A 27433-nucleotide genomic window follows, 5' to 3' on the forward strand; every position below is an offset into this window, starting at 1 on the left:
TTCACAATATATAATTTTTTTATTGTCACACTTAAAAAAAAAAAAATTGTCAATTACGGCAGCACAAAATAAAACATTGTTTTGAAAAATACATTTCATGAATTCTTCTAATATATACAGAAAATAACTAACACAAAATGAATTTTTTGTTGGAATGCATAAAATTAAAAAGTGTCTATTTTTACATGTAATGGTAAAATTGACTTTCCAGGAAATTCTAGCTTTTTTTGGGACAGAAAAATTGTAAAGTTACTGTAAAGTGCTCAATTTTGACTGCAGAATTTCGTGGAATTCACCAACACTGTTGTAGGAGCCAAGCGAAATTTTCACTCACTCAAAAAAAAGCACTTGTCCATGGTTTACATTTTAAGAGCTGAAATGAATAGATCTTAATTCAAATAAGAACAGTATATAGTTATAGGGTGTTAACAATTCTAAAAATACTATTATTTAGTTGGGATCGGAAAAAAAAATGGTCAGTGCACATTTTTTTTTTTAAATGGAAACAAAAGAATTTCATGAAAGAAGATAAGATAGTTCACAGCACATCTCAATAGCAGAAATAAAACTTCTTTTGAAGGCTTATTGATGTAAAAACATGATTATTTTTTTTTAAATACAGTTGGACTAAATTAAATTGTGGAAAACATTTATAAGGATTAGTTTCTATGTTTCGTTTTGTGATGTCACATTTATTAAATCATGTAACAGGAAGTGATGTGAAAATTTAATAGAAAAACTCTAAAATATTCAAACAACAGAACTGTTAACAAAATCAAAGTGTTATGAACTGTGTAAATCAACACTATGTAAATAAATAAATGTTTAAATAATAAAACATTGCCAATAATATATATTAACCATTCAAACAGGGTAACACTGAATAAACTATGGCGAGAAATATATACGAAACGAATGAATTCTCACTGAAAGTTCAGTGGTTATGTAATTCGTACATATACATAGACTTCACATAGTCTGTAAGCAATTCAAAATCACCATGATCTGGCAAGCTATTCTTTTGGTAATCAGGCATCTTAAGGTAAAACACTAAGATGTTGCACCAAAACATATGGCACAAAAGATAGTCTGCGGCACCACTTTGTTCATGTGAATAAATAAACTTTAGGCACCGTGGTATGTATAGGCAAGTTATACATGGGGGGGGGGGGGGGGGGGTATTCCATGTTATAGCTATTTTTAGCTAAAATCACGTTTCCATTGATTGTATAGCTTCTGCCAGCAGTAGCTTTTCTTTCCTGACCTTCTGTGTATATTCAGATGTTGTCATTACCAATTCACTAATGTAGGGAGAAAAAAAATGAGAAAACTGAGTCATTATAGCTTTGTTTGGTCATATTCCCCCATACTCAGAGGTGACTGTATTTTTCCTATTTTTGTGTCATTTTCAATTTACTGCACTTCTCCCAATATTGTAAAGAGTTAATTAACCCTTTGAACGCCATTGTATACTTTTGTAATTATTTACAAAACAAACCTACATGAGTATTTTCATATTTTTCAAAAATCAGAATTTATGTATACTCGGTACCAAAATTTAAAACAAAATTTGTGTCAAAATCTTTAACTTTTATGGCATTCAAGAAGTTCAAAGTCAATTCATGAATATTTTTCAAAAATCCAAATGATCACTAATATCACATAAAATATAGAGCCGAGAAAGGCAAATCACTGTTTTTTTTATTTCAATTTGTAAACCATAAAAGTTCTAATCTCCAAATGTCACCAAAGAAGGAATTCATCAACTTTTACAAATTACATAGCCTGACAATTTTAACATGATGTCCAACCTCTGCTATTGATAATCACCACAGAGCTAGAGGATTACAACACATTAAAAACACCAAGCTAGGGGGTTAATTGGGAAATATTATTTATACATGGATTTCCAATAAGTAATGAGGAATATTAGTTGCATTGGAGATGGGAATAGCATATTGGCATTTGCTGTCATGGTCATATTGATGGTCAAAGACATTTTTTTTTTAATAAATGATACTAAGCACAAATTTAATCTACTAAGAATGATTACTACACAGCTGATAACTAAGCATGAAATCATGAATTATGGCAGCGAGGAAACATGAACACTGTCGGCCAACCAAGTTTATTTTTATTATACACATTTTCCATCAGCAAAGTATAAAAGATCCACTTTTGTATGTACATGTACTTTCTTAATTTTAATTTTTTTTATTTAGATTCGAAAAATGATTTCACAAAAGCAAACAATATGTAGCATGGTTTTTCTTAATGATTTTATATCAATATTAATAAATCAAATTAATATATTTTTGCTAAAGCATCTAGTAGTTATTGTCAATAACTTCTGGGGGATGAAGATGTTATATTGCACAGCATTCGAATTTTGTGCAGTGAATGGACAATACGCAGTCACATGGAAATAAACATTTTTGCAATATCTCGTGCAGGAAGATAGTACTTTCAACTACCAACCAGTGATGTGTTGTGAATGCGTTGACAAGATTTTCCAAAACGGTGGCATTTTAAAAAGTAGATTATGAGTTTCCATATTTTGCATTTTTGTCCATATCTCTGAATAAGCCATGTTTATACATCCACAGTTTCTACACAGGTTTACATGAAATCGATTGCTGTAGTTGACTATATTGATACAAGATTTTCTTAAATATATGCGCATATTAATATTACACATATTGGAAACGCATGTTGCTTTGCGTGTTTTCAATCAAACTTTTTAAATAATTTGTATTTATCTGACTAGCGTGTATCATTGCTTGTGTGCGCATGAATGCGGCGTGCTATAAAACACATATTGACTGTTATTATCTAGGCAATAAAGTACATTTATTTATCCCTCATCATTTTGAGTCACTCGGAGCGCAACTTATGTCCGTAGGCTATGGAAATTAACACTGCATTGTGGGTTACTCAAAATCCCTTGAGATAAATAGATATATGCTATCGATCTCATGATCAGTCAATATGTATTCAATATTTATCCGTTGTCTATAGCCACCAAGCTAGATAGGCTGGTGTCTTAGACTCCCTAAGTTGTCATTAGTATGGTTGTCCCCCACTTCTTACCCAGTTGTTACTTCAGCTGGTTTAAAACATTTCATCACATGACAGCATATATTTTGTACACGACATGAACAAATTATGCATTGCGAATCATTTTGCATGTTTGATAGAACTTTAAAGTATGGATCGATACTTAATTAGCAGGTTGTTAGGACATCTTCAAGACCAATACGCCATTCACATCATCAATACACTACATTAAATTTAACAAAGCTTCACTGCAACATATCACGTTTTTTACACAAATAAGCAGCTGCAACAACGGCAGTTAACCTGGGAATTTAAAACTAGTGTGCTAGGGGTTCACTACTATACATTAACGTATTTAGGATATATTACACCACTATTACTGTTACATAGGTATAGGTACAATTACTGGCATCTATAGCAACAATGCTTAGCCACCAATTAATATACAGACAGGAAATTACAAGCATAAAAATTAAAATTTGTTAAACTGGATTTTAAAAGCATTGTAATAAGTCACATCTACACTGGAGGTTTTATATATATTCTGCGGAACACCACGTCCAATGGTGTTCATTGTATTTACAGTTTACCCAATATGTTTACAGGAAATTAAGGGAAAAGGAGTTTGGATCTTATAAGAGGTACAGAAGGTAAAGGAGGGAAAAAGATAAACACGACATGCCTTATCAGGCTTGTTGTTGTAAGCAGCCTGGATGTGATTAAGGGGAAAAAAAGAAATGTGACGTTAGTAGTGCGGTTTTGACATTTGTAAGGTGTGTGCGGTTTTTGGCTGGAGTGGTGACGGACTTTAAACAGTATAAGTGCATTTATCCACACGTGACGTGAATGATGGCATTGGCACCTGTTCACCATTCTAAATGCACCAACACTGCTTCACATTACAGTATTCATAGACATGCTACATTTAAACATTTCAATTATTTTTTTTTTTGTCTACTGATAAATTCCCTAGTTCAGAAAATGCAACATGTCTGCTTTTACACCAAAATGTATAAACTTTGATGTTCAGAAAACAACAGAGTTGATGCAACAGGCGAAATCATGTTGAGCCGCCATTTTTAAACCTTATAGCATACATGCTTTGTAGATATTAGCTCATCAATTATAGGTGGTTTGAACATACAGTAATTAATGGTGTACCTAAAGGTGATTTATTAATTAGTGTAAGGACCCCTTAGGTTAGTAAAGCTTTCATTGCGATTTCCCTAGGTGCTGGGGTATTCACAGTCTATCCACAAGTTGGTAATTTTTGTCACTAAAGGCCATTTAGGCTCAGTGAAAAAATAAATGCTGTGAACCCCTTAGGTTAGTGATTTGTTTGCACCCACCTTTTCCTTGACATAGCCCAGGTATAATTCACTGAAATTGGCATGATGAAGTGAGAGATACATAAAGATGAGATCAGATCAGCATGCAAAAAACGATAGCAGTGAAACACACACAAAAAAACATGAGATAAAGGTATTGACCAACATGCTATGGCCACACACAAGATAAATACAGCAAGACACAATGAGGCAAGGCATACAATGATAATGATTCAATGTCTCAATGAAGATATGATCATGTTATATGGTCCATACATCTATTCTGAAGAGTGAATCCCTGTCAGTTCCCATCTCCTTCGAAGTATTATTGAGGCAAGAAACACATGATAAATGGATGGATGTATGTATGTATGATAAAATGTCAACATTAATAATGAAACACTGTCTTGACAAAAAACATTTTAAAAGCGAGTTTACCCCAAGTGTGTGGAAACCTTCACACGAACACCATAAGAGTGACGACACTACAAATGTAGAATGATTCCCAAGTGTGCGTAGAGCTGTGTGAATGTGTGCATTTATTATCCAACTCAAACCTAGTTATACCGGATATACCCACCAATAACTCAAAACCTGTGCTTATATATTGTTAGTTTTTATAACAGACATAACTGGTTATAGGAGAAAATTACAGATGTCACAGCACAGACTACCTTACCTGGCTGCCATAACATAAAAAAATTTCACTGATTTGGAAAATGGAAGGAAAGAAAAGGGAACGTGATAAGTTACTATATAGGATAACCAGGATGAAATGTTCTGAAGACGCAGCATATTCGAAGGTTACGTTGTCCTGGTCATACTACTACTGGTGTGCGAATTGAAAGGATGCAATATATTCTACGGTACTTTCAGTGAGGAACATGCACAGGAATAGACTAGACTTTGTAACAGCAAGGTGATGAAGTTTAATGTATCACTGTGAGTTTAACTCTGGTGATCAGATCTTTGGTTTTTTTTTCTGTTTTTGTCTGTACTGTATGAAAAATATTTTATAACTGATCATATGTTGGTCAATATTTGCTGCATTTTTTATTTATTCTTGAGATTAAAAATTTTTGAAAAATAGGCACAAAATCAATCTCAACAGTAGGTGTGAAAATGACTGCTTCAATATTTTCAGGCCACCATATTAGATGGAATGATACGAAATAGAACAAAATGTGCACCTAAATTGCTGTAAACCTACAAATCAAATTCACTTTTTATACTAGCATTTTGGTTTGAATTTCAAAAAAACACTTGCCATTACAAAGTCTCTGGGATTTATTTTGTTCCTAATATATATCATTCTGTAACAGAAAGATAGCATGCAATTATACGGTAATCACTACATGTGCAAGTCAAGGGTAATTACAGATTATATAGATTACATGCAAGATATGGCTACCGTTATTTCGTCTATCAGTAGCAAATGAATGAATGAGTTAAGATTAAAAGTTGCAACTTGTACTTTTTTCGGCAGAGCAGTACTTCAGAAAATACGGTAACATCAAAAATAAAAAGACTATAAAATGGGCTGAAAAGAATGCGATGATTACAACATATTTTAACATCAGTGATTTTACATTTTTATAATAAGAAGAATAAGGGGATGATTTCTGTCAAGACAACATTTCTCAATATAAGGGTTTGGCAAATGATGCTACATGTACATGCATATGTGTGTGTCAATAAAACTACATGGTGTGTATGGTATCTCAATTGTGGAGGTGAAATGACCTATATGCCCAAAGACTACAACATCGATGCTTTGGTACACCAAGATCCCATGGAAACCCCCAATGTACCCAAACAATGATTTACTACACCAAGATCTCATGGAAACCCCCAATGTACCCAATCAATGATTTACAACACCAAGATCCCATGGAAACCCCCAATGTAGCTAATCAATGCTTTGGTACACCAAGATCCCATGGAAACTCCCAATGTACCCAATTAATGCTTTGGTACACCAAGATTCCATGGAAACCCCCAATGAACCCAATCAATGCTTTGGTACACCAAGATCCCATGGAAACCCCCAATGTACCTAATCAATGCGTTGGTACACCAAGATCCCATGGAAACCCCCAATGTACCTAATCAATGCTTTGGTACACCAAGATCCCATGGAAACCCCCAGTGTTCTCAATCAATGATGTACTACACCAAGATCCCACTGAAATCCCTTATGTTCAACATTCATGTTTTGCTACACCGAGATTCCATTGAAACCCCCTATGTGCAACAACAATAATTTGCTTCACCAAGATCCCACTGAAACCCCCTATGTTTGCTACAAAAACCCTCTGTGCGATACCGATGCTTTGCTACAAAAGATCCCATTAAAAACCCCTATGTGCGATACCAATGCTTCGCTACACCAAGATTCCATTGAAACCCCCTATGCGTGACATCTTAATATTAATTAAGTTTACTCTCCCATGTACCCACAAAACTAGTGATTATATACTGGGAGTACTGATTATATAGTACTGTGGAGATTGCCCTAACTTACATCACCTCTGTAAGGAAAAAAAAATCATTTTACCGGTGCTGACATTTCGTGCTTTATTGTCAATAGTTTTATGTTCTTTTCAGCATAGGGGATGATTATTCTCTAAAATACATGTATGTCTAATTAAAGTTAGTCTACAATATCATTACTACAGTAATGATATTGATTTAGTTATTTGTTTGTGTAAGAAGTGTATTAATGAGCATCAACATCATTTAAAAAAAAAAATGCATCAAAACTGGCCAATCCAGGAATGACATACACTAAGAAAACAAAATTTCTGAAATTGGTATCACTTGAAGAACCACGACTGTTTCAACTTTTTCAGTTTTGTTTCAAAAGTTTTTAATTATTCCTGGATTGGTTCAGACAAGTTAAATAAATTGAAAAGCAGTGATCGCCGTACAGCTTGGGTTCAAATTTCGAGTAAATAATATATTTCTCATGCGTTGAGTACATCGCATGGGATATAATATTGAACACAATGCGGTACGACGACCACTGTCTTTTAATACATGCAACTTTTGTGTTTGCATCAAACAAGCACCAACAGCATTTAAATATATATTACACATATTGTTATCATGTAATGGTATATCAGCACAACCATGGACCAATTAGTTGATATCGATACTTACCCCTAAAAACACCATTACATGTATATATACATATTACTTTTACACACAACTATATGTACTAAGTGCTCTAACATGCATTATTGAAATCTAGCAGCAGTCACATGCAATATACTACTCTACTGTAAACATCAATATTATACACTGGATAGAAAGCAACCTGAGGTCATTATTCTGGATATCGCCCTGGGGGTTTTAACCAAAATTAATAGCATTATGCAAATGATGTACGACTCACAGAGCAGCATTTTGATGATAATGCCCTCAGGATCAACACAAATTTGTGGTCTTTATCCTGGAGACTATGATAATATCGATACCAATATATGCAAATGAATATTTTATAAGTTACAGGGCAATATGGATAATGATAATGCCCTCAGGTTCGGCAATCACCAATTCAGCTGCAGGACTGACATTTCAAACTATGCTTGAGATAAAAACACCATTTAGCAACCCACCACTTTTAAGCTTATTGGAGTGTAAAAGATATATAACATTGTGCAATGGTATCTAAGCGTACTACTACTATGAGTGTCCATCTAATCAGGGGAAGGTGGGATTGCTATACATACCAACCGCAGTGTAATAAGTCTGTTGTAGCGTCGTGCACGTTATTATAAGGGGGTAGAAAGGAGAAATTAACATAAAAATAACACACAATTAGTACTTGATAACGGTGGACTATATTGAGAATCAGGACAAAAAAAAATAGAAAAATAATGGACAATGAAATAGACATGATGTAATATATTGATGTCAGTAAGATGATGAAAGATGTGTGTCATTTAGTTCTTTTCATTCATGATATTGGGGAGAAGATACTCAAACATAAAATTTGGTTTATAAATTTGTCAGTGTGCTAGATGTTATCAAAATTATTAGAATCAATTTGCAATAATATTTCTCCAACTGACGAATTGATGCACATTTTTGCATTTTCCAATGCGTATAGGGATACCCGGTAGGTTCTGTTTCTCGAAATAGAAAACAGCTTCAGTAGCTAGGGTGGTTAGCCAAATTGAGAATGACAAATCTGTGCGAAATTTGAGATTTCCTCTCACTGTAAAATCTGTGTTTGTTGAATGTCAATGTGAATGCTCAGAATGCTTGCTTTGGAAGCAGATAGAGGCAGATAAAAGGTGACACATAAACAGTGGGAGAAGGAGGGATGTTGAAGACTGTGAAATTATAGCGTTGATATGAGCAATGATATGTTTGTAACATTTGTGAAAAGCTGTGATGTCAAATTTTAGAAACTAATCAAGTACAAAACATGTCAAGTCACAGAGTTAATTGCAAAAGACAAATTATTAGCAATAACTATTCGTTCAGACAGAAAGTAAAATGATAGATTCAAGGCTGAGAAAGTTCATCAGAGAGCACTTATAGGTGTCCCAGATCAAGACCAAAGAACAGGACGGTTGATTTTTTTTGAACAATGATTTAATATTATTCAACTGACGCAATCGTAACAAACACAGTCTGATGGATGAACAGTTGAACTGCCATATTTGACTTTGACTTACTACTTGAAATCCAAATAAATATTTTTAAGATGGATCATATTTCTGTGTTTTGTATAGAAATGTAGACAACACAGCTTTCCAGCTATTGAAGATGCAGTAATGTAATAAGTAAACATTGAAGTTAGAACAATCAACTACCAGACATTCTCAGTCCAGAAATTAGTGCAAAATCAGTCACTATTTTATAAATTATATTGTTCAACTTCTAGAAAAATGACAAAATTTGCACCAATAATTGTAAGTGGAAATTTCTGTTGATGAAAGATGATAGTTATGTTAATATGTATATATGCCTTAAAGTTACAGCATGGCAGGAATTATATAAGTATGCGCATAAGTGTTATGAACAAAGGCTGCACCATTGAGCTATATGGGAAAAGAATTAGATTACTACCAGTAAAATAGAATGGTCTGTTAATAATTAGGCATGATGACATGAGTAGCAGTAAGTTATTATTTTACCAGAACTTTGACAGTCCAACACCACAACTACTTCTAATTTCCCTGATAACCTAGAAGAAGTTTTCTTACCATCATGAAGCCAACTATGTTAGGGACAACGTCAAAAGATCGATGTCGGATAAAAAACTTAATTCCTTTAGTTTTTTTCCAAACCCCCCCCCCCCTACCCCCCACTGAAACTTAATTGATAAATATTGGTCATGATAATCGGACAGTAGTATGGCATAGCAGTTGGTTGTCGGGTGGGTGTAAAAAGAGTTTACAAATGCACCTCATTTGACGCACAGATTTACACTCGAACCAAACCAATTTTCTGTTTTTTTTCCCTTTTCGGTTATTTCTGTCCATGATTGGATAGAACTACAAATACTCCAAGATTTTTTGACTTCATTAAAAAATAAAATCTTTTTGTAGGATGGAAACTTTTTGAGGTCAAAACCCCCCACCCCCAAACTAAAGGAAATAAGTTTTTTATCCAACATCGATCTTTAGACGTCGTCCCTTAATTATGCAATAAGATGCACACAAAAAGCCAAAATGCAAGCATGCAGTTATATCATGTTTTCTCTGTTACAAGTATGAGCTTGGATGCAAATATGCAGTCATACCAAATTTTCTGACGAGTGATTAGAAAATACAAATTTTGATTTTGCTGTTGCTGTTTTAACATGACATAAATCCATCTAGTCACCTGACAAATGATCTAGTCACCTGACATAAATGACATAGTCACCTGACAAATGACATAGTCATGTGACAAAAGATCTAGTCATTTTACATAATTGATCTAGTCACCTGACATAAATGATCTAGTCACCTGACATAAATGACGTAGTCACATGAAAAAAGATCTAGTCATTTTACATAATTGATCTAGTCACCTTTTCAATTATTAAACTTTAAAATAGTGTTATGAAAGGTGTGTCCCAATGTAGTTTTGTAAATCAGTAAATATGGTACAGACTGCTGACAAGCATCAGAATTTCAATAGTGGACAAGCAGGTAGAAAGCTTCAAGACATGCAACATGCAATGTATGATGGTGGTGATGTAATGTGATTGTATTCAAGTGAAAAAAAATGTCTATTACAAGGGCCATGAAAATTACGGTGCCATATAATATTACAGGATGTTGAGAGTGGCAAATGAAATTTATCACACAGGGATGCCATTGCATTGTGGGAAAACATGGGATAATGCAATTGACTGGTGAGGTGCCTACAAAGTAAAAGCTATCACACAGGAATGAAATTGCATTGCATTGTGGGATGTTGCAGGAGTAATGTGTCTACACCGTGAAGCTAGCTAACACACTGGGATGCAATTGCATTTGGCTAAAAAAAAAAAAGTGAAGACATTATGGGATGGTGAATATGACTTATGTGATTGGCTAGTGAAGTCATTTACATAGTGAATCTATGTCATGCAGGAATGCAATATAATTGACCTTAGACGTGAATGGCTACAGATATCTCATTGAGAGCGAAAGAGCCACCTGGCTACTATGTTCCTTTCACTTGTATCCTGTGTTCTAAATACCGGTTTACATCGATACATAGATGAGACCTCGATCGGGAAAACGGTGAAGGTACTCTTAATGAGATTTCGGTGATCATTCGTATCTTACGGTCTATTGTCGACAGTCAAAACATTATGCCTAAACCACTTAAATCTTGAGACAAACTTTTGTGAATTTTGCAAGTCGGTAAAAATTATGAAATTTCGTAGCGTTATAAACTTGGGTTCTAAAGACACAAGCTCATAGCGATTTTCACAAAATTTTGTCAAAAAAGCGGTTTACTGTTCCGTTCAATTACATTAATCATAAATTACACATTTATTCAATTTTAGTAATTTCTGTGAATAAGAATAGGACTTTATAATAAGTGTTTACAATGTGTACTACATATTTTCAATGCTATTCACCATCTTTAATTCGTTGTATTAACGAGACCTCAATATCGTTAAATTAACTTGTGAATTACAACCACATCATAACATAATTTTTCAAACACCCTAGGAACTTCTTTTATTGATCTAAGGAAACAAAATTTGTTTTGGGTTCTCAGATGTTGAAAAAAAAACGTTGTAAGGTCTGCATCTTTCAAAGAAATATTATTTGGCTTTACTGGCAGTGATTTTTGTCCAATCATAATAATAATCTCAGCAAATAGTTCTAAATTCTGAATTACAGCATTTTTGTATTTGCATACATACAAATGTGAAAAGATGATGAAAGCATGTTATAACTTAAATTACTTATATTTGTGCAGTTACTACGTTTATCGATATTTGGATCCTTCTCACCCCATCCATGATATACTCATAGATTGTTAATATCGTAAAAAACTACGATTACTTCTCTCCAGTCTATGAGTATTACTGGTTTCTCAGTTTCAGGAAAGAGATGAATCCTCCTGAAAACTAAAAACATCTTGGGCTGCTGAGAAAAAACTTGTTAGAATCTGAAAATGAACGAGACTTGGTTTAATGTGTTACGGTACTCCTTAAACCCTCACCAGTATAAGTAGTGATATGTGAACCTGATACATACCTGTAGTTGATGTCACCATCTCCATCCCTGTCAAGTTCAGCAATTAACATTTCTACTTCTTCACCTGACATATCAATACCAGTTTCCTGAGAAGATAGCAGAATGTCATTTGTTGATTGTAATAATTATTAGAGTAAAAATTAGAATTATTGAATAAATCTTAAATTTGTAGTAATAAATGTACATGTACATGCCACGATATATAAGGCCTAGTAGCTCATCTCCAAAAAAAGCACATGTTGCATTTATTGAATACTGAATTATTAAAATATAACCTATTTATGACTATAGATACAGCTCTGCCATTTACATAAGTGCATACTCAATTAATAGAGTAAATACTGGAAATATGTTTTTGGTAATAATGCTATTAACCTTGACTGCAAATCACAGTAATGTACATATGATCTCATTCTCACAAAATCAAAAATATTTATAACTATAATCATTATGCTAAAAAACATTTTAGAGTTAAATAAGTGACAATCTTTTTCCGTTCACTGCGAGATACCATGTGAAAGGTGCGAACTGCATACCTGCAGCAAAAATCAAACGATTTGATTTTAAAATTCAATTTGCTTTTTTTATAGCTCAATGCTAAAATGTCAGTCTTTGGGAGTAGAATATTGCATTGAGATACCCTTACCGGTAGCACATCATTAATCGTGGAAATACACCAAAAATATTCCTGTGCTTTCCAACTCCCATGACATGTTTCACGTCAATTAAGAGCTATGATCTTTGTTTGTCCTGTTTTTACGTTCGATTTCACAGATAATACTGGATCTTACAGTGAACAGAAAATAATCTATTCCTCCATACCTCAAGGCCTTCCCTAAATTCTTCATATGACACGCTCATACTGCCATCCTTGTCAAACTTGTTAAAGAAATCCACCAGTCTCAGGTTGTTCTTCTGTATATATTTCTGCAGTTTCTGCATGGGATTAACTTTTGCTTTCTTCTTTTTCTCCTCTTCGGAGCCACCATGTTTAACTTTGATATCGGGACGCACTTCTTTCAATTGCATGAATAGCTCATCAAAGTCCTTGTTCACTTGAATGTCCTGCAAAAAAAAACAAAAAACATAAATTCATCAAATTTTGAACACAGATTAAAACATTAATACTTTCTACATAGTGAAATATAAGTATTGTAAACTCATTAATTACTAATTCTCTGAATTTTAATTTCATTATTTCCCTGAAAAAGTGAAATCCTCAATTTAAAATGCATGTGAGCAGGTAAAATTATCATACAATAAATTGTTTCAATGAAATCAATGAAATATCTATTTAATTATAGCCCAGTAAGTACGCTCATAATATCATAATAACATAGTGAATTAAATCTCCAGTGAACATTAATATGTTTACAGTAAGTGATTATTATGGAGAAATGAGAGTCCAAAATCTTGCAATAATGGATTTTCACTTCATTTAGTAACTAATCATGACAGAAAACATGATATGAACTGAACAAAATACGATTCCCAATGTCTATTGAGATATAATGTCATCATTATACTCTCCCACAATGCACTGGCTAGAAAACACAAATATAGGAAATATCTGGTGAGTACCTGTACATATTTTCATTTAGTTTACAATACCAAGGTAGAAAACAGGAATTATTTCATTTTGGTCTATTGAAGCAACACTCTGGTTATACTTACTGAAAAATCTAGTTGTTCTATTGCTGTGTTTGCGTTTTCTTTAACTGCTTTCACGATGCCATAGCAACCAGCAGTTTGCATGGGATTCTTACCGACCTGCCAATGAAACCAAACATTTGTAACTAATTCTGTCAAGATTTACATAAATTTGATACAACGTTACATGAGTATATGGGTGATGGATGGTGTACTGATACAAAATCTGCTGGATTAATTACAGTTAGCACTTTAACAACCATGCTGTTGACAATGTAGAAACTAATTTGCATAGCGGTATGGCAATGTGTTATTGAATAATCATATGCTAATCAAAATAGCTCTGTTGTTTTAGTACTATTCATGAAACTCAATAACTCTCCACAAAGAGACAGTTCTGTAAACATGGAAGCATTAAGATCAAAATACAAAACCAAATTCAATAATTGATTGTTAATGATGGATATCAACACTATATGGATGTGAATACGAGAAAGAATCACCCGAGGTGCCTGTTATCAAAGTCACTGATGCTTTGGAAGATGTAAAAATTGCAACAGCGGACAATGTAAGATGGATGGACAAACTACTCATAATGCTCTACCTGCCAGAGCAACTCAAATGACAGTGGAGTTAAAAAACGAAAATATTTGTCTAAATACATTGTATCAGAGCGCTCTTTAGACGTGTCACTGATGTACAGAACTTTTTCATGTTGCAACTAGTTATGCTCATTCCATGGTGTAACAATGATGCAACAGAAAATCATACATTGATATAGTAATCTTTAAAAACATCTGACATCTTACTACAGGTATGCATTGTAACAACATGATATTCAATTTTTCTAGACGAAATATGTGTAAAAACAAAGGAAATCAGAAATTTTGTATCTACTGTAAAATACTTTAGCTGGAATTAATTTTCACTGGAAAGACTTTTTGGCTGTTTTGTATGGAATTTATTTTCACTGATTTTTGACGAGTTGAATGTAAAATATAGGAAAAAAAGGTATTCGCTGGATTTTATTTTCACTGAATCATTCCTTCAGCGAAAATAGCGAAAATTAATTCCAAGCAAAAATAAAGTATTTTACAGTATTCTTGAAGACCTCTCTCTCTCTCCCTAGCAGTCACCTGGCTGACCCAACTTAAATTTTTGAATTCTATTGTGACTCAATATCTTTACAAAGTCAGTCCTGTAAGAAGGCACACTACATTGTACTGAGATTAGAATGTTATCTATCGGTACTAGAATTTACCTTCAACACTCTTAACGTCTCATTTACTGCAAGTCCTTTTGCTAAAAGTACAGCTCCCTCGGGAGATATTCTGTTATTCCTATGATAGCATAAAAATGGTGATTATAGGTTTTATAGAGTCTAGTATTAAATAACAGCACCACTGTGAGGAGTATATCTACAACAGTGATTATAATATATGTAAACAGGATCCAAAACAGTGTATAAAACTGTGTATACAAGAACACTGTTGTTTACCGTGTCTTCACATGCGAAAAAGAAATATTGTTTGCTTAATACATGTATAAGTCTAGGGTTTATAAAAGACATTCAAAGTTAGGTGTGCTGATAATTATTTTGTCAGACATGTACACGCTGAAAAGCAAGAACTTCCTTTGAAAAAGAATGAAATTCCATCAGAATATTAATAATTTGCACTGTTTTTGTAATAACGTCAACAAATTTCATACCAAATTGAGCAAACAACGTTCAAATGTCTTGGTTTATAAACTGAATATGGTATTTATCCACAGTAATACGCATAAGTGTTGTGACAAAAGGATAAATCTGCAGATTAAAAGTTGTGGTTAAATATACCGGTAGATCAAAATGTGACAGCCTTTGTTGAGTGTTTGTTAATATGCATTTGACATTAACTATCCAAAGTGTAAATTTGCTTACCAGATTTGCCCCATTATAGTTACAATATGGACGAGAACATGTCATTATTAATATTCTTGCTTGAGCAATGTTAAGTAATACATTGAATTCTGATTTATCATGATGTGAACCCTGTTCTTGAAGTGCAAATCAGGGTTTTTTGTTCAACAATGAAACAATGCAATTCACTAATATGCATGTGCATACAATATCGTTTCAATACTGCACATGCCTATTAGCTTTTTTTTAATTTTTCAACTAACAATTTGGTCTGAAGTATGGAGTATTGACAAATTATATGTTTTTGTCTATATTGCATCTTTAAACAGACATTGCTATATGCTTCCAAGAAAGCCAAAATACTGCAGTTACACTTCAAACAGACTGAATTATAAAACCAAGACAAGCATCGAGACATCCATGAAAACAAATTCACAAGTTTAGTTTAAATCAGTTTCAGTGTTGAAATTAAACAATAAATAGTCAATATCAGACGAAAACTGAATTCACGGAATCACAGGGGATCATGATAGTTCTAGTCAAGTTCACATGCTAGGAGTATGTTTGGGAATGAACACGTCAGGCATGGTAGATCTTGAATATACAAGATGTGCAGTGCATTGGTAAGGTGTCTTGTTAATTAACACATGAATAAAACAAGTAAGGCTATAATGGACACACAAGTGGATACACTAGTCTTACGTTAAGTCTAGTTCTTCAAGTGAGTTATTCATTTTCAAGGCTTCCCCAATGGCCAATGCACCTTCATTGCCAAGACCATTCCAGGATAAATCTACCTTCCGCAAACCAATATTGCTCTTAGAAAAAGAAAAAAAATCATGACGCCATTAACAGTCATTGTCAACATAGTTTATATAATAACCAACAAATGTGACAAGTGAACACTTTAAAGTGTGGTGGTTGTCGCTCAGCGCATGTTCGAATTTCATGTAAATAAATAATGTATTTTACATGCGTTGTATACGTCACTATGAGTCCCATATCAAACAGGACGCGGAACGACGACTGTCCTTTAATTTGAAGAAATACAAATACAGTTTAAGTTAAATTTTTCCAAATAATTTTACTTTTCAATAGTAAATGACTGGCAAGTTGACTACTAGTAACTCAGTAATTGCTCTAATAGAACAGTTGTTCTTATGCAAGTGTCCTTTTTTGAAAGTATTATCCAAAATTATGATTATTATGATTTTTAAGTTTGGATTTTAGGGTATTTTGCATTTTTAGAAGTTAGGTTTTGTTTAAACTGATGAAAAGAAATATGGCAAATCAGCAACCATACAAAGAAATTTTAGAAGTTTTGATAAAAAAAAGTAAGATTTGTAATGCTTTGAAATGTTATTCTTTAAAACAATATTTTAATTTTAAATGCACAAAACTTCCCATAGCTGAATCAATCCATGGTTGCTAACCATGATCAACCCAACCATAGTCCTCAAAGTCTATGAATCAAGCACATGAGATATGAACATTGGTTTATATAAAATTAATACTAAAGCACATGTACTCAAAATATTCATAAATCTGTGTGTCACTAGTATGAAGGAAAAGAGTACACTGCTGAACAAGCTGTGGATCGTACTTTCTGTCATTTGAAAATATATCTAGTTATTACATTTGAGCCAGACAGAATGAGTAACAGTATGGCTTATAGAAATGTAAAGATCATTACTGGGTCTTAAAATGACTGTTGTATGGTAATTATATCTGAGAGAAAATGGTGTTTTCTTAACATGAAAGCATTTATTAGAGATGTCTTATACCTACAGTAAGAAGAAATGGTTTTCTGGATGAAATTTCCCTCTGCATTTAATCCATCCAATGTCAAGGTTGTTTCAATTAATATCTGGATAATTATTTTTTTTTTATAATTTAAAGTTTTGAAGTTACACTCTGAGACCATTCCTATAACTTTATTGTGTCTAGGGACTTTTATGTGATATATTTGATGACCTGAATGAAAACGAATTATGAGAAAATGAGCATTCACCCCTTATTTAAATAACTACGGGCCACAGTAATTCAAAATATGCGAATCTCTGTGAATCCACATACACTGAGACACTATTCAAGAACACTGACAACAAAAATTTAAACAAACAATCAAAGAAAGCAGAATTCGGACGTACTGAAATTGGAGGAAGTCAATATCATAAAATATTTCACATCACAGTCCCAAGACCCCAGTAAAACTTCAAAAATAATTTCAGAGTGCAACTTTAAAAAAAAAAATCTTAACTGAAATTCTAAAAACTGTTTTATATTATGAGATATATTTGCTGATAGAAATTGTCGTTGGCAGTGGATGTATTAAATATAACATGCTTTATACACCAGTTAACAGACTCTATTATGAAGTGGATATATAATCATAAAGCTTTGAACTCAGCAAGAATCTGATGCAGGAAAGTATACAGTGGGATATAAAGAAACAGTAAAATTGTCCACAGCTCTACCGGTCAGCAACTTACTCCAATGCCCTTAGCTAATGCCACAGCCCCTTTCCTTCGTATATGGTTCCAGCTTAAATCAAGTTGTCGGATGGTGATGTTTTCAGAAATGGCTGGTCCCAGCAACAGTCCGGCTGCTTCACTGAAACTGTTTCGGCTCAGGTTCATGTTCTCTAGTTTGCTGTTTTGCTGAAATTTAAAGCGTTTGATCATAAAATTACATGGAAAGCATATATGCATATACATGTAGTGATACTAGTAATTACATTACAACTACATTTCCTTTACACATTAGATCAAACAGAGCCACCATAATATAGGATATTGTTAAATATTTTGTTAAAAAAGTGAGAAACATTGACAATGGCATGGTTGACAATAGAATTTGAATATCGAAGAAGAACAAATATAGTTTTAAGAATTGATGGTGTGCAACGCCTAAAATAAAACATGGAAATGCTGTACCAATATAACTTCAGCAAAGCCTTCAGCACTCTTATCACCAAAACCATTACCAGCCAGTGTAACACTGTGTAGATTAACATTCTCTTTCAACATGTCAGCCATAGCTTTAGCACCGTCATCACTCAAACGATTGTCTGAAAGATCCTGCAAACAGAAAGAAACAATTAAACTTTGTATATGATTAAGGACTAGTGCATGAAAATGCCTACTTTAATGGAGTTAAAATATTATTTGTCCGTAAAAGGGGCACTGAATCAAGTCAAAACTACCGTACTTGGGTTTTGATGGGCACATCTCTATGCTTTCCTGCACTCTATTAACCTTTTCACCACCAATTCCCTCTTTTTATTACAAATTCACAAAATACATGTAGTCCTGTTTATAGTCCTCATTTTCCTTCAGAAGATTATAACAAAAATAGTCAAATTTGTTGATAAAAAATGAAAATTGACTCAAATTTTGTCTGTTGGCTCCAAAATTACAGTGTATTTCCAGAAATATTAAAGAATATAAAAACAAGCAGCCAGTCGGCTGAGATAGCTCCGCTGTTAGCAATGCACATTTCAATAAAAAAACAGAAGATATCATTAGAAAATGAACAATATGTATAGTATCAAAGCAATTGGACTTGCGGTTTTTAATAAGAAGTCGAAAATATCACTTTTTACCAAAAATGACAGAAATATTTACCAAAATTAGAGAATTAAAGATATCATTACAAAATGAACAAATCTGAGAGAGGTCCACATGTAGTACTCATATATGTAATATCAAAGCAATTGGACTTGCAGTTTTAAAAGTCGAAAATATCACTTTTTACCAAAAATGACAAAAATATTCACCAAAATTAGAGAATTGGAGATATCATTACAAAATGAACAAATCTGAGAGAGATCCACAAGTAGTACACATATATGTAATATCAAAGCAATTGGACTTGCGGTTTTTAACAAGAAGTTGAAAATATCACTTTTTACCAAAAATGACAAAAATATTCACCAAAATTAGGGATTTGAAGATATCATCATGAAATGAACAAATCTGAGAGAGGTCTACCCAAGGTACATATACCGGTACACCAAGTATCAAAGCATTCAGGCTTGTAGTTTTCAAGAAGAAGTCGAAAAAGTAAAACATTGACACGAACGACGACGGACAATCACTCATATGATAAGCTCCCTTCGACAAAGTCGACAGCTGAGCTAAAAAAGTGCAGACAAATTTGGGCGAGAAGGTCTGGCGATGAAAAGGTTAGAAGCAGGCTTCCATGTCCCTTCGAATTTAACTTTATTTTCTCACCACAAGTGAGCAAGAACCTGAAGGGTCTACATTACTTCAAACAATGTAAAATTTGTGAACAACAAAACAAGATGTTCCTTTAAGTTACATGACTTATATTAAATGTTGACTTACTAATTCAGCTATATAACAGTTCTCCTTTAGCATATCAGCCACTGCCTGCCCACCTTCTGAATCCAACCAATTGTCAGCAAGATTCAATTTTAAAATAGTAGTATTTGCCTAAAGATAAATAGCATTATATATCATTATTATACATCTGTCACCGTAACGCCATAAGTTACAGCGTGCCGTAATTTTGCGGTATTTTACGGGGTATGTTCATCCTACCATATTAGGAAATATGAATTCCAAATATGGAATGATTACGCGTGTAAGCATCCTCTAATAATAAAAACAAACATGGCTGCCACCAGAACGTGACCGGACTCCACACAAAGAAGTTCGCTGATTCTGTTCTAATCATTATGAATTTCGCCATTCCCACCTCAGACAGTACGCCGTTCATCGACCTCCGCTACACCAAACTATAGGAATTTTAACTTACAACAAGAGTTATGGCTATAGCTCTAGCTCCAGCAGGACCAAGACCATGATGTTTCATAGTAAGCTCAGAATCTACAATATGCCTCAGGAAGTATGAGACAGGAACAACACCATTCATCTTACATGCTTCTTTATACGTCGTTCTACCAGATGCATCATATGATTCCTTGGTTTCTGTACGGGTAAACCGACAAAAGCAATGAAATAAAGCTAATCTACTAGTATTATCCATATAAAAATATGTGTGGAGTGCTTAAAAAATGATCAAAAAAAGATATGAACAACAAAAATGTTTAATAATATTGAGAATCAAAAATACACAAAAAGTCAGAAACACTAAAATTACTGAAAAACAAAGTGACATAAGCATTTCCATGATCATGTATAGTGCTAAAACATTAGATTAAAGTGTGTACCCGGAAAAAAAATTACCTAGCCTCCCCCCAAATCCATGTAAAGTAGTTTGGCCCATTCATGCAAGACTGTATGGGTCATACCAAGTTACAGGGAAGGCCGGGGAGGTAAAGTATCCAATCTGTTCAAAGAAAAGATTACCACGTTAAATATATTAAACATTCCCAGAAACAAGCACAATAAGAGTAGATGTTTAACAAAAGCATGCACAGCACACAGAGTGATTTTAAAAAATGTTTAAAAAAATATAATTTCTAAAAGTCTTACTTCTCCTAGAGGTTCCTGCAAGGGAGCCAAATAAAAAATAGCAGATAGTAAAATAATATTAAAGTGATTGCGTTTCTTCTATTACATCAAGCTATGATGAATCACATGGCTGCAATGTGGATGTTAATATAAGCATTTGTACTTGTCAATATACAGTCAAACCTGTGTATAGCGACCACCCAAGAAACTTCATTACAATGGTTTTTCATAGAGAGGTGGTCTTTTACACGGATGAAGGTTAGATTATTATTTTTTTATGGATCCACAACTGATACGTTTGATATAATATTTGACTGGAAAATAATTTGAAGGTATTTGAGATAATCAAAATCAAATAAGTTTAACTCAAGGGAATTCAAACTTGTTTTATAAGCAGAAGGCTATTAAATGTGAATCTGAAAAAATATTGCTGAAAAGGTGGTCACTATAGGCTGGTGTTTTTATATAGAGGTGCAGTGACTAACACAGGTTTGACTGTAGTAGCAGCATAAGCAGTTCGCCAGTGTTTGAAATAACTATTAAGTAAAATACATGATGGAACATTGACTAAGATGTGAAGTTTATCATTAATTGCATAGTTCTATGAAATTAAGCTTGAATTCTAAAAACATTCCTAAGGTTTATTGTGATCTTTATTGGGACTAGTACATGAAATATATAATGGTACAAATAATTTGTGAATTGTGGAAAATATTTGAGAAATCGCAGTAATTCCGAATGAATGTGTATCTTTATGAATCCATGAACACATATATTTCAAACAATCAAATTGGAAGTCAAAACAATCGTCAAAATCGTTGAAAATGGAATGTAGTTTATTTGCTGCAATTTGCATTAACTTAGGCATTACAATTTTTCACGTCATAGCTATCATTTGACTGTACTTTATTTTAGCGATAGTAGTCACACAGAAGTTTATGGGGTATATATTCTTCAAGAGTACTGTATTTATCTGAATTTTGAATTTCTGATTGCATCTAAATTATTCTAACAAAAAACTTGCATTATACTGGTATATTTTTTTTGAATGTCCATCTTATTTTTTGGCAGAATTGCATGCTTTCTACAAAACTTCATCAGACCGACACCGTCATTGTGCGCGTGAAATTCTCGCTAAACTATTTCACATCGCACAATATATACAATATACCACATTTGCTCTATTTGAAACACATCTGTAATGGAGCGCACCTACATGCACATCAAACTGCATGCTGGTTGATTACAATGACTTATTTTGACTACAGACTCACATTTGTCATTTACCTAAGAACATCTCACTTCTTTGCATATTACCGGTATTGTTTCAGTTATTGGTTTTTATATTAATAACACATAATTATGAAAGCTATACTTGAGTGCTTGGATATTTTGGAATACTTTGCTAACAGTGCTGACAATTTTTGCATACTGTAACCATTGATATATATTATGTTTTTGCTAGTTGCTATGCAACTGTGTCAAAACACATGCATGCTGATCACTCATAATATCACAGTTTTGTCTTGCATAATTAATGAGGAAGTTGTCGCAATTTATCACTATTTTCATATAATTGTTTAGTTTTTCTCATCCACAGAGTAAACTGACTGCTGATTGGACATGATCAACTAACAATCATCCATAGTTACACGTACAAGGTCAACACTACATGCAGTATAAGCAAATACAAGATAGAAAACTTCTAAATAGATACTGCAACTTGAAGAACTTGGGACAAAATACACCAGTTGACATTGGTGGCAGACAGAAGGAGTAAAAAAAGACGGTGTTTATTTGGGACATTGAGATTATTTGTTAGTAGTTGTTTACACACCAGGCATTGTGTTTGTCATGTGTCTATGTACGTGTACGTTGAAGTTCCAGTGAACAATAAGGCGCAACAATACCAATCAATACGAGGTCAACAATTGAGAGTCTCCTATAATAACATGCACATAAACACTGAACATGCATCATAAATAGAGTGAAAATTCGTGTGCGAGGGGAAGAATTCTCCATGACAATGATCGCTATTGTCCCTATATAACATGCACAGAAGACAATGCTGCGGTTCAGCTATTGTGTTGAAAATGAAATGGTATACGATGAGAAGTCATTAAAGATGAGTAACAGCCACTGGATATTTTGCTTGTTCTTGCCGCTGAATTTGAAATTGTCATCTAAAAACAATTTCCAAAGATGCCAAAACACTGCTTGTTCAGTTTTAATAACTGTTTTATTGAATGTCAGAATGTTTCAGACATCCTTCAAAGTGTGTTTCCTTTTTTTCAAACCACTTAGATGATTGCAACTTTCCTAAATAAAAAAAAAAGTCAAGAACTTTTCAAGAAAAACAAATTCCATTTGTCAGTGTCATAAGAAAGCTGGTTATATCTATAAACACATATGGGTTACATACACAAAATGTGAAAATAGTTAACCAAAACCACAACTATCTAAGCCAAAAAGTGATTTGTTTCATGTCGGTTTTTTGCCAAAATATTGAAAAAAAAACTATTACACCAAATATAATCAACTGATCACTTATTTTTAAAAAGATAATTGATGCCATATTCAGAACATATGAAATACATTTAATTTTTCATCATTTTTAATTTATATATACCTTCAACTTCAAGGTCCGTGTCCCAGCCGTTTTCACTCAGTATGTCCTGTTCTGATGTAGCTCTCGTCCTTGTGTCATCGTCGCTTTCAATATTCTCTTTCTCAGATCGACTGGAAATTTTGCTATCAGGCCTCTTGCCAGAACCGGTTCGACTGCTTGGTCTGCTGATTGTCTATTGGAATACAATTGGGTATTTTCATCACATTGGTAGGTCTTGTCAATATGTCGGATTAAAAATGCTGAGCATCAGTGACTCAGTTATAAAACCATACACTATTTGATGTACGTGATATATACTGTGCAGGTAAAAAAATATGACCAAAAACGACCGCGTGTTTTGTTTTTAATAAGATTGCTATTAAATTCAACACAATATGTAGATGTGAATAAACTAGGTATATTTTTTTTCCTCCATTAAAAATTTAATCTGCATTAACTGTACAAGTTTTTGAAATGCAATTGGGTCTAACAGGACTGATTTTGTATTTTTATAGATCAAAATGGAATCCCCAAATATCAAGGTGAGTCTCCTTGTTGAGAGCTGGGGAGGTCATTTTTCAAGAAAAAAATAAAATTGTATGTGACTGGAGGCACAAATAAAGATGTTGTGGCCCCTGATTTCATTATTTTGTTTGTATTATTTATAATAATTTTATCGTAATCATATTTACTTGAAAAGTACAATAAAGGATGCTCTTGAAATAACAAATACTGTAGAATACTTTATTTTCGCTTGGAATTTATTTTCGCTATTTTCGCTGAAGGGAAGATTCCGTGAAAATAAAATCCAGCGAATATACTTTTTTTCTTATATTTCACATTAAACTCATCAAAAATCAGTGAAAATAAATTCTATACAAAACGCCCAAAAAGCCTTTTCAGCGAAAATTAATTCCAGCGAAAATAAAGTATTCCATAGAAGTCATGAATAAAAAAATACAAGAGCAAAAAAGCAAAAATAAAAATAAAGTGAAATATTTATTATGAGGCAGCTGGTCATTTTTCAATGTTGAAATACTTATGTATTCATTTTGCGATTTTTCTTTTTAACTGTCAAAATTATTCAACATTCCTACAACAATTTGTTCACCTGTAGTGTTTAGCAAAGTTTATAAAATGTGCAAACGAATTAGCACAAATGGTTGTGAAAATCTTTGTGTGTCGGTGGCATGTCATATTACTGTTATTTTAAAAATTTTATTACATAACAGCCCAAAATGATTTGTTAACTTTCATTATGGTGTAATAAATGAAATTATTATTATTAATATTATTATCGGCTTAGAGGGAACACTGGTGCCATGATCATGCTAACCAATGACACATTCTACTTGTTAGTACATGTGCTTGTACATAGATTAGAACAGAGACAGTCTAACTGCTTGTCACACCTCTTAATGTAATGTCATAGTATTCACTCATTAGTCACTTCATTAGTGAAGTGTTACATACATTCATTGTACTGTGAAAAGTGATAATGAAGATAAAAAACTAAAACTAATGGACCTTGTAGAAAACAATATGTACCGGTAATTAATAAAAACTATACATATACTGCCTGAAGCACTGAAGCGAAGAGGTTTCAGAAATATATTACTCATTTATATTGCGAGGAGTGACTGACCCCCAATGCAGTCACTGGTATTATAACAACCTGTGGATATATACTCTAAAATTATTCTATAACATAGAAAAGGGGAAACGTGCAATGCTCAAAAGCATACAGGCGTGTGCTAATTAAATTACATTACTCCTCGCACAGTATTCCACCATCCCTTAGGATGAACGGAAATTCCACATAATTTTTTTTGCCACAAATAGCATTTATACTATACATACTCACTGCAGTCATCTGAATTGTTGCCTAGATAAAACTGGCATATTGGAAGTGGTAGGGCAATTCCACTTTTAAGACTTCAAATCGGCATAGTGATATCATTCAAAAGGGGAACATTTTATTCATCATTCAGTATATTTTCTAACATTTTTGAGCTTCATAGCAGCAGATTTATAGGTGAATAATGCATATCTAAATTCATTCAAGAAACAGAAAAATAGCCACTATTTAAAAAACGAGTCGATTATTTAAGCCTTTTTTTTTAATTTGAATGCTTTATTATTTTCTAAAACGGGAAAAACGATTACTGCACAAATGGAGGGACCGTGTCATGTATTCATGGTTATTCCGAAGTGAAGGATAGTCAAGGCAGCATATTCTGATTGTCGGAAAGAGCACTCAACCGTATCCAATTCATTTTCAATTATTAACAGCAAGCAAATCTAATGTGTTTTATAGCTCAACAATTTTAACACTACAGTCCAACTTATATGAAAATTCACTGGTCGCGGTAATTCAGGGAGTGGAAAAAGAATTGTGATGATGCTGTTGTTGTTGTTGTTTTGATGGCTAGAAAACAAATCAGCTGTAGCAATAGTTTTTTTTAAAGTTCGACTTCTGTTTATATTTAACAATTATCATACTTGTTCGTTATTATTTTTGAAACTACAGTCTTAACAAATATCTATTTTGATTGACAAAATTGAAAACGTTTACTTCAAGCATGCTTCAACATTAACTGACAGTCTGCTGATTTAACAAAATTATATTATAAATAAATTTGTGCCAACCTTTTTGTTTTCGGTGAGACTACCACGACTTTTAGCACGACTTGGTGCTCGACTACCAAGGGCACTGCCTCTCCGACTATGTGATTTTTCATCTTTTTCGGCGTCCAGTCTTGATGCGGCCCGGGAAAGAGCTTCTTCTGAAGTCGGAGTCTGTTCTCGGCCCATTTTGCCGAGCTCGAATATGATCACTTCCAAGATGGCGTTGTGTATTTTGGGGAGTTGCTATGGTCTTCATTTACATATCAGATTGGAAACGCTGAGCTTGATCATAACAGCGCCCTCTCTCATCAGCATGTGGATATGTACGATGTGTGCATCGCGATTGTCCCGCTTTTGTTGAATTTAATTATTCAAATCGATTTGGGTCGACCAAGACGTCGTTTTAATTTATATAATATGATATTATATGTTTATTACTCACAAGAAATATGAATTTAGCATTCACAACTCGCGTTCGTTTTCAAGGTGTCGAGCCCACCATATATATATATACTATGACACTTTTCATGAAAGCGCCCGTAAGTCTTGTCCTTAATTGTGATTAATATATTGCTTACAATATAGGTTTAAGATCGTCATTACTGTTGTGTAGACTACAATGCATACATTATTTGATATTAATTGCGAATATTATTGTGGTTATCGACAGGGGCGTCGATCCATTCTGAAAAGTGAGGGGGACACTTTTGTGTCCGCGTAAACGGCCAATGTCCGCGCTTGCGCGAACAGGGGGGCGTCTGAGAAGGAGGGACTGCCCTATGCTCCGACATCTCTATGTTCCGACACCACTATGTTCCGACACCCCTATGTTCCGACACACAGTATACTTGTGTCAAACTTAATCTGACTAGCCGTGCGTGACCTTTTACTACCTAGATCGATAATTATCGGAGAATTATTTTACCTTTTTTATGAAAGTTGTACTTCGATATTCATCAGTCGCGGAATTGCAAGGTTGCCGTTTACAACCGGTAGCACCTTTCCAAGTTTATCTACATGTTAATTAAAATCATTTATTTATTTATTTATTTATTTATTTATTTATTTATTTATTTATTTATTTATTTGTTTATTTGTTTATTTGTTTATTTGTTTGT

General features: G+C 33.5%; 1 protein-coding gene across 11 annotated transcripts; it reads right to left on the reverse strand.

Annotated features, from left to right (window-relative positions):
- Positions 1 to 26576, reverse strand: LOC100372392 (uncharacterized). Of its 11 annotated transcripts, none has more exons than XM_085491045.1 (15): positions 26337 to 26576; positions 23709 to 23880; positions 21101 to 21115; positions 20421 to 20593; positions 19988 to 20095; positions 18575 to 18718; positions 18131 to 18298; positions 16341 to 16456; positions 15000 to 15078; positions 13763 to 13858; positions 12911 to 13153; positions 12089 to 12174; positions 4407 to 4437; positions 3740 to 3766; positions 1173 to 1301 (listed from the first exon to the last, which is right to left on the reverse strand). In XM_085491045.1, exons 1-15 carry the CDS (start codon positions 26499 to 26501, stop codon positions 1299 to 1301), a joined length of 1626 nt encoding a protein of 541 aa, XP_085347171.1. In that variant the 5' UTR covers positions 26502 to 26576; the 3' UTR covers positions 1173 to 1298. The 11 variants fall into 11 exon arrangements, 10 of the variants coding, with proteins under 10 accessions (XP_085347169.1, XP_085347170.1, XP_085347174.1 ...); XM_085491046.1 differs by lacking the exon at positions 4407 to 4437 and adding an exon at positions 8120 to 8138; XM_085491050.1 differs by lacking the exon at positions 3740 to 3766 and adding an exon at positions 8120 to 8138 and having other exon boundaries at positions 1223 to 1301.
- Positions 26577 to 27433: the final 857 nt, after the last annotated feature.

This window comes from Saccoglossus kowalevskii, chromosome 16 (genome assembly GCF_978046115.1).
Source record: "Saccoglossus kowalevskii chromosome 16, keSacKowa6.1, whole genome shotgun sequence".
Lineage (NCBI taxonomy): Eukaryota > Metazoa > Hemichordata > Enteropneusta > Harrimaniidae > Saccoglossus > Saccoglossus kowalevskii.

Bases quoted from the DNA above. Each gene is read 5' to 3' on its own strand.
- LOC100372392 (XM_085491043.1), bottom strand. From the start codon at position 26,501: ATGGGCCGAGAACAGACTCCGACTTCAGAAGAAGCTCTTTCCCGGGCC. The intron at 18,719-19,987 runs GTAAGTCAACAT...TTCTGTTTGCAG, and splicing joins ACTGTTATATAGCTGAATTA to GATCTTTCAGACAATCGTTT. The intron at 16,457-18,130 runs GTAAGTTGCTGA...TCTTTTTCTAAG, and splicing joins CATTAGCTAAGGGCATTGGA to AGCAATATTGGTTTGCGGAA.